Here is a 14,691-nt window from a genome sequence, read left to right as displayed (position 1 = left end):
CCTGCCCAAGATTGAAGGAAAATCTCACCTGCTTCAGATCAATCAAGGGGTGCCTGCGTCACCAAAAGTAATATTAGTTTGACGCTGTTTGACTCACAGGAAGTCCTCCGATGCAGGCGGGTCAAAACTTCCTAATCGGGCTTGTTTGTCAAACTGTGCAAATATTCTTCTCACCGCCTGGCGCTAAGCCCGAACAGGTATACATTGTTGACCTCCAGCCAAAAGGCTCCTTCAATAATATTCTTGGGCGCCCGCCTAGAGCTAAAGCTTTGAGCTGCATTGATTTTGACCTTCAGCCGGCTCGATTTCTTAGTCAATCTCTATCTTTATCTGTCAAGCGACTCATCCCTATATCCGATTGGTACCTATAATGTTATAAATTGTCTCGCCAAATGGCTCCCATCCCGGAGGCCTATTTCCCGTCCCTGGACAAGTGCTTCTCTGGGGACGTCCAGCTTCTGTATGCGCGTTTTGTCCGTACAATTGAAAAGCGATCGGTGTTAATATACTTTCTCTTAGATCTTGGAGACGAGCCTTCATCTACACCTGCGACCCTGACAGCGATGTCGACGATACAGGCAGCTTCCATGCGTTCCTTTCGCATCCAGAGAGCACTCGCCTGCTTTCAAATTGCTTGAATCCTTTCTCGTCGCCTTCGGCCAAAACAAAGGCCGATTTCGAGTCTAAGACAGCGGCAATCCATGCAGAGACAACTGCCCAAGCTTCTTACGATCTGAAGGAAATCAAAGCGGATACTCTGTGGTTGAGTCAAAAGGCTGGGATCGACGAGATAACCGCTCTTCGGATCACAGTTCTGGAATGGCAGGATCGTCCTGCTACGCGCTTGCTAGCTAGATTTACCGAGGAGGAAACAACTAGCCTACAGAGTGCCGCTGGGATCGACAATTTACGTGCGTCGCTTGCAGGGCCTGCATTGAGTGAAGTTCTGCGACAGAAGGCTGGTGACGACTCTGATTTCTTGTCCGAGGAAAATAGACGACTTAGATTGCGCGACCTTTATCTATCCGAGAGAAGCCATCTGTTGAAGACAGCACGCAAACTGCTCGCATTGTCCCTCCACAACAGCTCTCAGAGTGAGAGTACTCCTCCCGCTCCTCATGTCAGTGATCGCATCGAATCCTTGCGCAAGCTAGGTGCAGCCGTCTTTCAAGAAAAATCTACAGGCAGTGAATGGCGGTCCTTTGTGGAAGCCTGCATCAAGGCCATCAAAGATCGGCTTTCCGCATTAGAAGGAGATGGTGGCTGGTTAGGTGTCGCTGAGAGCAACGACGCAGTAGAGATTATGTGGAGGACAACCTTTGTTGAAGAGGTCCTGCACGTCACACAAATGCTCTTTCTCCAGCTTCAGGCATCGGCCGAGATTCCCACTGCTGAACTATTAGTATCTTGGCTCCGTGTCATGAGTGATTATAGTTTCCTGGAATCAGTCCAAGTAGTAAGTCATGTTTTGAACTTCCAGGATTGTCGTGACTCCATGACTGACGATTGAAGCCTTGCCAAAACCCCTTGGAGATACTCTTACCACTACAGGCTTTCGTCGCTCTGACAACCCTCGCGTTTATGAAGCTACCACTGGCCTTGCCCTCGATCATCAACAAATCAACGTCAACCACCCCTTCCCAGTCGCCATATTTCCTTTCCAAGGGCGAGATCGGCCGATTGAACGAAATATTTGTGACCGCCGGGGTTGAATCTAAAACTGCAAATCCCGCAGCATTCTCGTGGGGACTACTTCTACATACGTTGAGAGAGCTGGCACTTAGCGACAAAGAGACGCGAGAGCTAGAACAGTTTCACAGCGCGGTGGATTCCTTTCAATCGAATACCCCCCACTCAAATTCAGGCCGAGCTTCAGAGCTCTCCTTGTACGAGGAGTTGCTCGAATGCGCACGGTCTCCAACTTGCACAGCTGAGAATTCGATCGCCCTTTTGACTTCGGATGCTATGAAGGACATGATTTTCGAAGTGATAGTCGCTTTGGCCACCAACGTTGGTTCGACATCAGCCGTCGACGACATCCTTACAGAGCGGTGGACACGAGTGGTACTTTTGGATCTCGTTCGCGTCGCGATGATTTACGTGGAGTATTCCCCCGGGATTGTTGGCTCTGTCTTAGCGGTTCTCAATGGGCCTCCTACAAAATCACTTTGTTCTTCACAGTCTCTTTCTGCCGCCAGCGACCCGCGTTGGATTTTCATGAACGATGATTTCTTAATGGACAAGATTTTCCGGCTCGCACGCTCACGGTTCCCATACGAGACGGTACCATTCTTGAAACTCTGCCGAGCGCTCATTAGCAGAGACATGGTGAACGAAGAGGGCATTCCACAGATCCTCAGCGAGATGGAGAATATGGACACCTTCACACAGATAGTGCCATTCGAATTTCAGGGATATGAAACAATCCGTGAAGATGAGAACGCCAATCTCGTCACCCTCACACAGCCCCTGGCCATCTTCGAGTCGTCGTCAGCGAGGCAAATTATGGATCATGAACCAAGCAATGCTCTGGTTGTCACAGGCTCATCACATGTACCTTCATCAACTTTAGGGCAAGTGATATCCGAAGCAAAGCCAGCAGTGATTATGTGGTATCATGAATATTCCTGCCTGAGCTATCTCGGGAGTTACTTAGAAGAATGGAATGAAAATGGTGGGTACTCATACGGTGTGGGAGAAGACAACGTTGCAGAGATCATAGGACTTATGGCGGACCTACTCGTTGCCGCATGGGTTGAGCCAACACCAAATGAGGCAGGCTCTGGCGCCAAACGTATTTTGGAGATTGCAAGCGATGGATTGGCTCGCGAAAGCGATATTATATCGTTGATCTTCGATATATTCGAGCGCAGTCTGCACAATATCGGTCCGAGGGCCGGACTAGACAGCAACATAGAGTCGGTGATCGCCTGCTTACGCTTCATTCGTGCCCTTACAATCGTTCTACCTGGAAGGGTATGGCCTTTGCTCGCTCGAAGCAGTTTGCTCGGGTCAGACGGCAAGGGCGGCGTCATGACCGCAATCGTTTCCGCGACTGAAGTGACATCGGGAGACTATCCATTCCTGCTTGAGTGCGTCAAATTATTCGAGGCTGTCATGGACGACGCAGCATCTCGCGCGATGGTGAGGAAATGCCCGAATAACTTGTCTGGAAAAATGGCGGCTGCCTCGGAATGGACCTCTGGCGTACCAACTCATATCATGAGAGGTATCTTATTGAATTTTGTGCGGACAATGGTTGAGGTGTTCAACAGCAACATTGACTGGCGTTTCAACGCCCCGGAACAAAGGCTGGAGATCAATGCCACTCTTGCTAAGACCTTTGAAAGGATGATCTATTACACCTATGGAACGAACGATTGTTCCAAACTGGAATCGAAGGTTACTGGCGTTTTCTCCTCATCCGCAACATATCTTCTGGATGTGCTACGACCACAGTCCAAGGCAGACCTGCCTTTCAATCCCATCCTTCGGTTGATAGTTGACGGCCTTCAGACGCCAGCTACTTTGCATCTTCGTTACCTCGTGTTGATGAAGAAGCAGGTGAGATCGACATTGGAGTTGACAACCAGACTATTGGAAGCTGCCAGGTATCTGGAGCAACCAGCCTCGCTACTAGAGGACCAACTATTCAAGGCCACTCCAGTTCTCGTCAAACTATATTCATTGCTCGATGCCTACCGCTTACCCGTCATATTACTTCTTGAGATCCTAATCTCCGGTGCAGCTCTCGACTCCGCGAATGAACCCCCGTCCTTGGTCGGACACCTTGGGGCGGAGTCCTCCTGCCTATTCCTCGACGTTCTGTCGCAGTTCGACAAGCCGTTAAGTGATCAGAAATTACACTTAGCGGTATGGCACTTCTTATCCACAATCGTCAGTAAGCGTCAGCAGTGGCTTGCGGTGTATATCCTCACTGGATCGTCTGCCCGGCAGACCATGAAGAATACAGACGCAAAGGGGGGGCCCACCATGAGGGGAACGCCCTTTCTGCAAATTGCCCTCGGAATGCTTTCGAACGTTGAACAAATGGATCTTCGTGCAGCACTTTCCTTGCTCGAGTTTGTCTCGTGTGCTCAAGAGAATTGGCCGTGGGCAACGCCAGAGCTGCGAAAAACCCCGCAGTTTTTCAACAGCCTTGTGAACTATGTCTCGAAATTGAAAATCCCATCGTTACCGGTTCAGGATCAGATCTTCGCTACGCGAATTGCCGCTGTCGTTGCTGACCTTTGTGCTGTCTACCTTCACTCTGCCAAGGACATGCAGGACCAGACTTTTTACAAGACATTGATCCCGCTTGTGTTTTGGTACTCGAAAGATGCTGTTGACGTCTCGGCTTATAATGCATCATTACACGCCAATCTGAAGAGGAATTTCGAGATGAGATATTCCGGCTGCAAGCTTGCCGATTTTAGGAGGACATCTCTGCAGCCTCGCTCCTTGGGACGTGACTACTATTACGACATTCAGTTAGGAGACAAACTTCTTTCTTATGACTTCGCCTGGTCTGGGACTAAGAATCAAGGATTTGCCGAGGAATTCGAACGAGCCAACATCAATCTGTCCTTGGTCGAGGCACAGGTGGTAAGTGGTGAACTTTTACCTTACTTATGAAAATATTTCTGATCTGTTTTGTATAGAGTCTCCTCCATAGCTGGAAGTTCTTCGCGACGGAGCACTGCACGGACTTTATGGCGGACCGTGAAGTTCAAAAATCGATGGCTTCGGTCGTACAGAGCTGTCTCGAAGCCAACATCAAGGGAGTACCGCAAGAAGCAATATTCGAGAAGATCCAGCAAACACGGGTAGAGTTTGCACAGGCTTTACTTCAGCGGCTAGTCGAGGCTGGAGCAAAGGGTGCCGAAGTCTTCGGCTTGCTGAGAGTCGTTTGGGATGCTTTGCGCACTCGCCGCGCAACTTATGAAGAAGCCTTGGTGAATGACGACGCAGAATACTATCGCTCAGTTCTGAACGTACTCTTCCTTGCGCTGCAGTTCCACCTCGACGGGAGCTCCCGGACGGCGCCCGAAACCTTGAGCAAGAAAGCAGAGATCTCGTCCGATCTGACGTTGGTGATTGAGATTGTGAAAACAGTCGTTGCGCACGGTTTCCGGTCGTTGATTACTTATCTGCATGACCAACCGGACAAGTGTGAGCCAAAGGATTTCGCTCTCCTAACCGCTATCCTACAGACTTCGCTTCAAATAAAGCATGCGGATCGCTTATACGAGCACATTGTGTACCACATTGAAGATAACGACACGGCTAGGCACGCCATGTCACTGTTCTCATGGGCGGATCAACTAGCCGTAGCTGGGGATCCCGTGTACGGGGAGCTCAGTATTCTGTTCCTTGTCAAGTTGTCAACGCTGCCGATGCTAGCGGAACATTTGGCAGTCGAAGCGGTCTTGACGAGGCTTTCCACCTGCCGCTTGACTAATGTCTTGCAACAACCCAGGGGCTTTGGACCGTTCGACACCGTACCCAGATTGTACACCATCTGGACTGCGGGATTCCTTCCGTTGTGCTTGAATCTTCTGTACCACGTCCTCCGCACCGCGCCCGAGGTGGCTGCATTCCTTAACCAATTCGAAGGGCAGCTCAAGCGGGCGTCCGAATCTTTCGTTGCGGACCGCTCAGGCTCCCCATCGCGACGCATCTGTCTGAGCATGGCATCCGAAGCATACTCGCTTGCGCTTATTTCCTTCATTTTGAACCGCTTCCGAGAAGCCGGTCCCAGTGCCGGGGTAGATGCACAATCTATCCAGGAACTCAAGTGGGACAAGGCGCAGGTTAAAGAAGATATTGAAGAATTGCTAGAACGTCGGCAGGGTCTTCGCGCGCGGATTGTCGCTACCAGCGAAAAAGAAGTGGAGCTGGCACGACAGAAGCCGGTGAACGCTGCCTCGGGCGCAGAGAACCGTCTGGAGGAGAAGATTGTGAATGAGCTCAAGGCAGCGCTGGTCTGCCTTGGAGGAGAGGAAGCATAATGATGATCATGTATTGAGCAGCCAGCTGTCTTTGGCCAAGTTTACGTTTCTTACCTGCGCATCTTCAGGGTATCATTTCTTCTGCTTCGATCTAGCATGCTCTACGGGATGGATCGGATGGAGTGTAAATTATCCTGGGTAGAATATATCTTTCTTGCATTGTTCGCCTTTTTTTGCCTTTCCACCAAGAGCATCTCCTTATTTATTGGCATCAGATAAGCTTCACGGATAAATGTGCCGTCTCCTCATGCATCAAGGACAACCCGAACGCAGGTTATTGACTCTTGCCAATAGTCATCCCGTGATCCATGCTCATAATTTCAATTATCCGTGGCATTAATCTAAGATCCGACTATACCGAGATGTCCGAGGTCAGCCTCGGGGCAAGGAATAAGCGATGCGGGGGAAATGCGGGGATAGCTTCTTTTTTGGGACATCACGAAGAATGTAGGCTACATACTGGTCGTGATCGGTGACACAAATGGTAAAAGCGGTCTGGTTAGGTCTACTATCAGCATAGCCGGGTATTCCATTCGGTAAATAACTGGGGCTAGTGAATGGGCTTTGTATCTTGTGTTGGAGTATATATAGTATTCTGCTTACTTGCTATTCTCAGCGGACATCCTTTGAGTGCGAGATCAATAATCGACCTATATTTCACAGAGCAGAAACTGAACTCAGATATTGAAGATGCCCTTCAAATCGCGCTTTCACGTCGATATCCCAAACACACACCTCGCCTCACTCCTTCTCAAATCGCCGACGCACCCCCTCTCGTCAACGCATCGATGCTTCTCCGAAGCCGCCCGCCCAGACACCCATTACTTCACCACCCATGACTTCCGACTGTGGAGCCAGCGATTCGCGGCTGGACTGCGCAAAGCTGGGCTTCAGCCCGGTGACCGCGTGCTGCTCTTCTCCGGTAATCATCTGTTCTTCCCTGTTGTGTTCATGGGGATCATCATGGCCGGGGGCATCTTCACTGGTGCAAATCCGACGTTTGTGGCGAGGGAATTGGCGTTCCAGTTGCAGGATAGCGGGGCTTCGTTCCTCCTTTGTGCAGACGTGAGTCTGGACGTGGGGATTGAGGCTGCTCAAATCGCTGGGTTGAGCCGGGATCGGGTGTTTGTGTTCAATAATGCGATCTTTGATGGGCAGGGGCAAGGGAGGAACGGGTGTCGCTACTGGGGGGAGTTGGTAGCTTCCGTCGAGGAGGGGAGAGAGTTTGTCTGGGATGAGCTGACGACGCCCGAGGAGGCTGACCGGACGCTTGCGCTGAACTACTCGAGCGGCACGACGGGCCGGCCAAAGGGGGTGGAGATTACGCACAAGAACTACGTGGCCAACATGCTGCAGTACAACTACATGTTTTACCTGAACCCAGACTGGAAGGAGAGGTCGGCCAGGGCGCGGTGGCTCTGCTTTTTGCCGATGTACCATGCGATGGCGCAGAACATTTTTATTGCGGCTGCGTTGAGTCGCGAAGTGCCTGTCTACATTATGCCCAAGTTTGACTTTATCAAGATGCTCGAATATGTGGAGAGGTTCCGCATCTCGGACCTCATTTTGGTGCCCCCGGTGGTGGTTGCACTGGCCAAGCATCCTGCGGTCAAGAGCGGAAAGTACGACCTGAGCAGCGTGGAGGCCATCGGAAGTGGAGCAGCACCACTAGGACGAGAAGTGTGCGAGGAGGTTGAGGCCCTGTGGCCACCTGGTCGCGTTAATGTCAAGCAGGGCTGGGGAATGACCGAGTATGTATTCCTTGATATTGATTGCAAAGAGTCCTGACAAACTAATACTATGTCTAACAGAACTACATGTTCGATACTGGGCTGGAACCCAACTGAAAGGAGCTATAGTGCGTCAGTTGGAGAGTTAAATGCAAACTGTGAAGCGAAAATCATGGCCGACGATGGAGTGACAGAGTATGGACGCAACCAACGCGGCGAGCTCTGGGTTCGAGCCCCGAATATCATGAAAGGCTACTGGAAGAACCCCCAAGCAACCAAGGAAACGAAGACGGAAGATGGATGGTTGAAAACAGGGGATATCGCATACGTGGACGAGCACGGAAGGTTCCATGTCGTCGACCGCAAGAAGGTAAGCCCTAGCTCTCTCACAGCACTGCAACCTATGGTGCATGACTTCTTCAGGGAGTATGTAAGCTGACAGTGCCGATCTCGGACAGGAATTGATCAAGGTGAAAGGCAACCAGGTGGCACCGGCAGAGCTGGAGGCCCTGTTGCTGGAACATCCTGCGGTTGCTGATGTTGCCGTGATCGGCGTGCAAGTGTAAGTAAATTGACCATAAAATGAGACCTAAGGCTAACGCTGGTTACCTCAGTAGGAATGACGACGAGCGTCCTCGAGCGTATATTGTCCTAAAGCCAGGACACAACACCACCGCGGACGACATTGTCGCCTTCATGGACGGCAAAGTATCTGCGATCAAAAGAATAACTGGTGGGGTAGTTTTTGTCGACGCCATTCCTAAGAACCCGTCGGGAAAAATCTTGCGTAAAGTGCTTCGAGACAGAGCCAAGGAAGAGGCCCAAAAGAATGGGGTCACTGCTAAGCTATAGAGCAGTGATTGGGTGTTCTTCCCTTTTGACATGATTTAGCTTAGCTTGCGCCTCAGTTGACGCATATTGATATAGATCGACCGTCACTCCCAGAGTTCTGGTTGGTGCAAGATATTTGAGATCTCTAGAGAGTTTGACGGATCAAGCAGCCGATAGATAGCCTGCTCTTCGGGGCTGACCAGGTCGTTGGGTCAATAGGTCAGATACATGAGACAGGAGAGTCGATTAAACATCCTTTGGTGTTCCAGAAAAGAAGTTTGCCACGTCTAAACAGAAGCCAATTCTCCATGGGCGACTCGAAAGACGACGACATTGATAGTTGTCCGTCGGGGTCACCGACAGGCGGCCACTTTCTCGCCCCCTCGACGGCGCCGCTTGCTCTTATAACGGGCAAATCTCGATAATGGCGAGTTATATGGGTCGCCTGCAGGAAAACTCTGTTAGTACTTGTTTTGATTCGGATCCATTTTCATTGAAATGATTCATTGGTGTGTACAATCGTCCACACTGGATCAATGTGGCCAATTGTCAACAAACCTCGGAAGCGACGTACGTAGACCTCGAGTCCTGCACTAACCCCAACTTCAAATGACTACAGATACTGGACTTAGTTCTTCGGATGGAAACCTTAGAAGGGAGAAGGTTAATCGAGGAGGAGGATGAAAGAGGGAAAAGGTGACTGGTGTCGTGTTTTCTGCTCCCAAACATCACCTGTCTCACGATTTCTCACTACAACACTATGAAGTTAAACTCAGCCAACGGAATGGCTGACTGGGACAGCCTCATCGCGTATCTAGGCTATATCGTTGATCCAGAACTATGGGTCTCCAATGCCAACCTATGATGATCAGATAGCCCCAAACTTAGTGAGTTCTTAGTCTGATTTAGTTGATCGTCGCTAGGACTGCCTACTCGCTAGTCTTACTTTCAGGCGCCACCCTTCGCTCTCTGAGCCCACCCCTTCTGGTGGCGCATCTTCATCAGCTGAACTTGCCTGGCTTCCAAAGTCCAGGCGTTCTTCCCCCAGAGAACTGCCCTATGAGGACGGGGTGAGACTTTTGTCTGTCCTCCCGTGTCCTCATCCATTTTCACCAGTTCCGTGGCTGATCACAATGCAGCTGGACCGGGATGGGCCCCTCACTTAGTCGTCGGGCCAGATTGCCAACGGGAAGAGACGCACGATATTTTGGTCATCTGGGTTGATATGTGGAGTCTATTCGTTTCCAAGTCCCAGGCTATTAGACAATGACATCTTTCTCGCCGAACCAAACTGGGGGCCGGAATGTGACTTCCCTGTGCCTTGTGCTCAATCAGCCTCATCATATAAAGGCCAGGAGGGGCATCCCGGAGACCCTGGATGTTTGCCTCATTCCCCTGATGATGTGCTTCTTGTAGCTTACTCTTACGTCTACTGCACTCGAGTGAACACTGCATGGCATACATCCATCTTCTTGCTCTTCCTTTGTCATCTTGTCCTTCATTTTTCCCAAACATAAGCCGGGAAGGGTCGCGTGAGGGTTAATTTATCCTTGGGGTGTGTTACACAGCTTCTCGTAGATTTCTTGTTATGAGGCTTGTTGACAATGGTATTAGGATACTTACCTCGATCCAGCTTAAGAGGTGGCGGAGGACAGCCGCTTCATGGAGGGGGACACGGCACATCTGGCAATGAGCCCTGAAGATCACCACTGCGCCATACCCAAAGACTTGCGAGCACACTCATTCGGGACCATATATCCTGCTCTTTTAGTGATTTGCATCGTAGGCCTAGTGCGGTTGATCAGACATCGACAGCAAGGCCAGTACGCCCTGCCTATGAGTGAGATGGATTCACAATCCCCAAGGCAGAAGAAGTATGATTGCGAGCAGCAGACAAAGGAACTGCAACAGAGTACGCTCAGTTCAGAGGCTCTCTCGCACAAAACCTACCCTCTGCCTTCGGCTTGTGATATACTGCAACCCCTGTCGCACCTTGCACCGTTGCCATCAAGTGGCTATCTTGCCTCTATTTTGGGTTGTCAACCGAGTAGAAGCAAATTGGCATCTAAAGAAGATGGTCAGTTGCAGCAGTCTTCTGCACTTGTTGGATCCGAGTCCAGGGCCGTATCCGAGGGGAACGTATCCGATCGTGATGAATCTCGCCTAGCGACCTCGGATAAGAATGCTGGCTTGGTCGGCTCATTCGCCTTGGCCTGTTCTAAAATAGAAAATGAGGATCAACGCCGGGACGAAACGTCGACAGTACCTGCTGCATGGTCTGTTGAGACAGACAGACAGGAAGTCTATGAGCTTCCAGGCTCCGAAGAACTTCATTCAACTCAGAGACGAAACCAAACAGTCCACTTTCCTCAGGTTGTGGATGCAGAAGGCACCCGTTTCTGGAAACGGGTAATCGTGGAATACAGCTGAGGTGGAAGAATCCCCTTTCTGGAATTGGCTCGGAACCTCCTCTGTGCACATTTCGGACTCTGTTTCTCCTTTCTATGTTGTCAGTTCATCTGTAGTAGATCAGCGCGGGTGGCGGTGTGTTTTGAAGATAAATTTGTTTATGACTGATGACATTGCATGTTTTTCAACGATGATATTTTTGATTTTCTCAATCTTCCCAATACATAATTCAATTCGGAAAGGTATTGATTCCTCGCCAATATTTATGATCCGCATGCCAGAGTTGTTATGCGGGGGATTCTAGGGAAGCTCTCCGCCGCTTACTCATCCATGGCATGCGATCTACAGCCAAGTGACAGCATCTCTCCATCTCCAGCTCACAGAGCATCGACCTCCTCACTTCCCCAACCACAATCTTCCCATAGAATCAGGGAGGGCAAGATGACCCTCACCACCTACCCTCAGATTTCATCAACGGCACCCGCCTCCCCGGATCTCAAAATCCTCAACCTCTCTCGCCTCCTCACTCGCCTAGAACACAACCTACTCTCCCCATCCGCAGACCTCAAATCTCTCCGACGAAATGAATACCAGCGCATGCGCATAGCAGCCGTACGTCTTTCTCTTCCGTTTAGTTACACATCGAATCCAGCAATTAATCTGGCCACTATCCCGCCGAACTGACACCCATCACAGAACGTTGAATACGCCCGAACCCTCCTTTCACAGCTCGAACGCACCCTCCCAACCCTCAAACCCCTCGACCGCCGCCACGAGCTTCAAACAGACCTCACACGAAAACGACAGACACTCAAGCTCCTCCAGGATGTATTAGACAGAAGTTCCGCGGAGGCGGAAATGCGCCAATCTGCCGAAAGCGACCTAGACTCTGACGAAGAGGACGAGATAATTCTCGATGGTGAGGAGGAGGAGGCGGTAACGGTCACGCCCGAGGCAGGGAGTACATCGTCCGCGTCGGAAGGGAACAGGGACGCTGTCTCCGAGGAAGCGAGGGAGGAGGTGCACGCTGAAGCGGAAGGCGAAGCTGAATTCGAGACGGATATCTCCAAGACTACACTGCCGACTGCTGCGCCAACACCGACAGTACCACCGCCATCGGCAACAGCAGCACCAACAACAGCAACGCTACGGCACCGACATCAGAGAGGCCCTGCTGTTGCAACAGGCTCCACTGCAATAGCCACTGGCTCCGCGACCTCAGCCTCCAAGCTCCAAGAGACGGAGCAGACACTCGATGCCCACCGCGCCGAGCAAGAAGACCTCACCTCCTCCCTGCTTTCCCTTGCAACGCAGCTCAAGGCTTCCTCGCAGGCATTTCATTCCAGTTTGGAGGCGGAGAAATCGGTGCTGGCGCGCGCGGTCGAAGGGCTCGACCGGACGACTACCAATATGGGCGCCGCTGAGAAGAGGATGGGGATGTTGCGGCGCATGACCGAGGGGAAAGGCTGGTGGGGCCGGATGATGCTGTATGCGTGGATTTTCGGTCTGTGGATTGTGGCCGTGTTGATTGTGTTTCTGGGGCCAAAGTTGCGACTCTGAGTGTCTGTGCTTTGGCTTAAGAGTTTTGCCTCTCGACCATGCTCTGAGCGTTGACAATTCCAGCGTTCTGTATATACGAGCTCCCTGGCCCTACTGGCCCGTACATACCTATCCCTTACTTTGACACAGGAACGAGTAGCTACGGTAATCCCATGGCTAAAACAAATGAATAATTCACAATTCTTTAACTCTGACTATGACCAACCACCGACCCGACATGACACGTGAGAAGAGACATGATAATCTGCATATCCTGCCATTCCCTGTGCCCACTGCCATATCGTCCTTCATTGTTCCCAATGGGCACGAAACCAAGGATAGGGTGTGTAGTATCAGGTTGCACACAGAATCTGTGACGAGGGCATCAAGAGATGATGAGAGGATATCCAGTATTCGAAAAGCAGACACATGGAAACTTCAGACAAGTATGGAAACGTAAAGAGGGATGAGATAAAGATTAGAAGACAAACGACAAGATTGAATAAGAAAATGCGGGCATCCCATGGGAAAACAAAAAGAAAATAAAAGGAAATGGACATAAATCACTGTCTCTCGCCTGCAGGGCTGTAAAGAAACAACAGATAACCCGCTGCACATGGCGAATGGAAAAAGAAATGATCAACAAACTCCTGCTCTGAGTCTTTGGGGATATCAATAATCTTAATGATAACAGAGAGCTGGTGAGATATCATTTCCAGACAAAGGAAATAAGGAGATTAGTAGATGGACAGATTGAATGTCTCAAACGCCAGGGTCTCGAGCAGGGGAAAATCGAGATCACGTATGGCAACAACATCCAGGAAAAGAGAAAGAAGATCGACATCTGATTACAAGCCACATAATATGTGGTCTAAATGTTTTGAAAGAAAATTCCTCACTCCGTCAAGTATAATGGCTCATTAGATCAGACCACAGAGTCTGAGGTTCTCTTGGATAATGATATCTGGAACACGTTAGTGGTCGGCAATTAAGAGTGAAAAAAGGGCCCTTAGGAGACGTACCATTTACAGCCGCCATGACGAAACGAATTTGTGTAGTATCGGTGGCGCATGTGAAGTGAGTGTAGATCTGCTTCTGCTCGGCCTGGTTGAGTGATACGAAGCGGTTCAGGATGTAATCGCAGGCTGCGGCGTAGTCGGCACCGCCCTCATAATCCGGGAAATAGTTCTTCATGGGGCTGACAGGCAGCTTCTCCTTGAATCGATCGATCTTGTTCAGGAACAAGATGATAGAGGTCTTGACGAACCACCGCGAGTTGCAAATCGAGTCGAACAGGGTGAGCGCTTCCTGCATACGGTTGACGGTCTCGTCTTCGAACAGCAGCTGATCGTACTCCGAGATGGCGACCAGGAAAAGAATTGTCGTCACGTTCTCAAAGCAGTGAATCCACTTCTTACGTTCCGAACGCTGACCACCGACATCGAACATCCGGTAGGTCAAGTCACCAATAATAAAGGTGGTCTCTGTGATACCAGTAGTCTTGACTCGAGAGCGCAGAACATCTTGGTCCGTGGGAAGGTAGTCGGGCTGAGCGATACGGTCGATCGCATCGAAGTAGCTGTCAATCCAATTAGCAAACATTCAGAAGCACCGCTGACGGGCAGAGTAAACCCACTATTTGGCGGAATCGTTCAACTGGTACTCGCGGGAACGCTTGAAGCACTCCTGAACACCGGTATCGCGCCAAAGAGCACCAATGGCGTTTCCAACCTCCGGGGGCAGGCTGTCTCCCTCAATCTGAGCAGGTTGCATGAAGATGGTCTGAACATGGTATTCGTTGCGAGCGTCTTCCAGGGGAAGTTCCAGCGACTCCATGGCCTCCAAAATGACGCGCATCGACTGAACTGTGTTGCTGTAGATGATTTCCTTGAATGATTCCCGCTCATCGCGCGAGTATCCACCCTCATGGATGAGCTTCATCTGCTTCAGAATCGTCGACTTGCCGGACTCACCAGCTCCTGTTCAGGTACATTAGTGGAAAAGGTCTTGTCGAAGTTGAGGAGCGGCTCGATGGAGGCATACCGAGCAAAAGCATCTTAATCTCATTTCGCTGCATCATCTTGTCCCTTTTGAGCTGGTTCTCAATCTCCTCGTTACGGGCCTTGCCCTCCTTATCCTCGGTACTCATTCCACAACCCATCTTGGCGGTA

General features: G+C 50.6%; 4 protein-coding genes across 4 annotated transcripts; 3 read left to right on the top strand and 1 right to left on the bottom strand.

Annotated features, from left to right (window-relative positions):
* Positions 1-392: 392 nt before the first annotated feature.
* Positions 393-6,011, top strand: Asppvi_002552 (nucleoporin; the record flags this gene model as incomplete). The annotated part of the gene is made up of 4 exons (XM_043298534.1): positions 393-460; positions 520-1,456; positions 1,513-4,605; positions 4,662-6,011. The coding sequence occupies 4 exons, from the start codon at positions 393-395 to the stop codon at positions 6,009-6,011; spliced, it is 5,448 nt and encodes a 1,815-aa protein (XP_043154469.1).
* Positions 6,012-6,701: 690 nt separating this feature from the next.
* On the top strand, positions 6,702-8,593 carry Asppvi_002551 (acyl--CoA ligase; the record flags this gene model as incomplete). The annotated part of the gene is made up of 4 exons (XM_043298533.1): positions 6,702-7,762; positions 7,823-8,111; positions 8,200-8,303; positions 8,359-8,593. 4 exons carry the CDS (start codon positions 6,702-6,704, stop codon positions 8,591-8,593), a joined length of 1,689 nt encoding a protein of 562 aa, XP_043154468.1.
* Positions 8,594-11,422: 2,829 nt separating this feature from the next.
* On the top strand, positions 11,423-12,541 carry Asppvi_002550 (uncharacterized protein; the record flags this gene model as incomplete). Its single annotated transcript, XM_043298532.1, has 2 exons — positions 11,423-11,593; positions 11,678-12,541. The coding sequence occupies 2 exons, from the start codon at positions 11,423-11,425 to the stop codon at positions 12,539-12,541; spliced, it is 1,035 nt and encodes a 344-aa protein (XP_043154467.1).
* An 899-nt stretch (positions 12,542-13,440) lies between these two features.
* Positions 13,441-14,681, bottom strand: gpaA (guanine nucleotide-binding protein subunit alpha gpaA; the record flags this gene model as incomplete). The annotated part of the gene is made up of 4 exons (XM_043298531.1): positions 13,441-13,484; positions 13,543-14,099; positions 14,157-14,499; positions 14,564-14,681. 4 exons carry the CDS (start codon positions 14,679-14,681, stop codon positions 13,441-13,443), a joined length of 1,062 nt encoding a protein of 353 aa, XP_043154466.1.
* Between the last annotated feature and the right edge of the window lie 10 nt (positions 14,682-14,691).

The sequence above is a fragment of the Aspergillus pseudoviridinutans genome (assembly GCF_018340605.1).
Source record: "Aspergillus pseudoviridinutans IFM 55266 DNA, scaffold_2, whole genome shotgun sequence".
In the NCBI taxonomy this organism is placed as follows: domain Eukaryota; kingdom Fungi; phylum Ascomycota; class Eurotiomycetes; order Eurotiales; family Aspergillaceae; genus Aspergillus; species Aspergillus pseudoviridinutans.
This window is presented reverse-complemented; position numbering and strand designations above follow the sequence as displayed.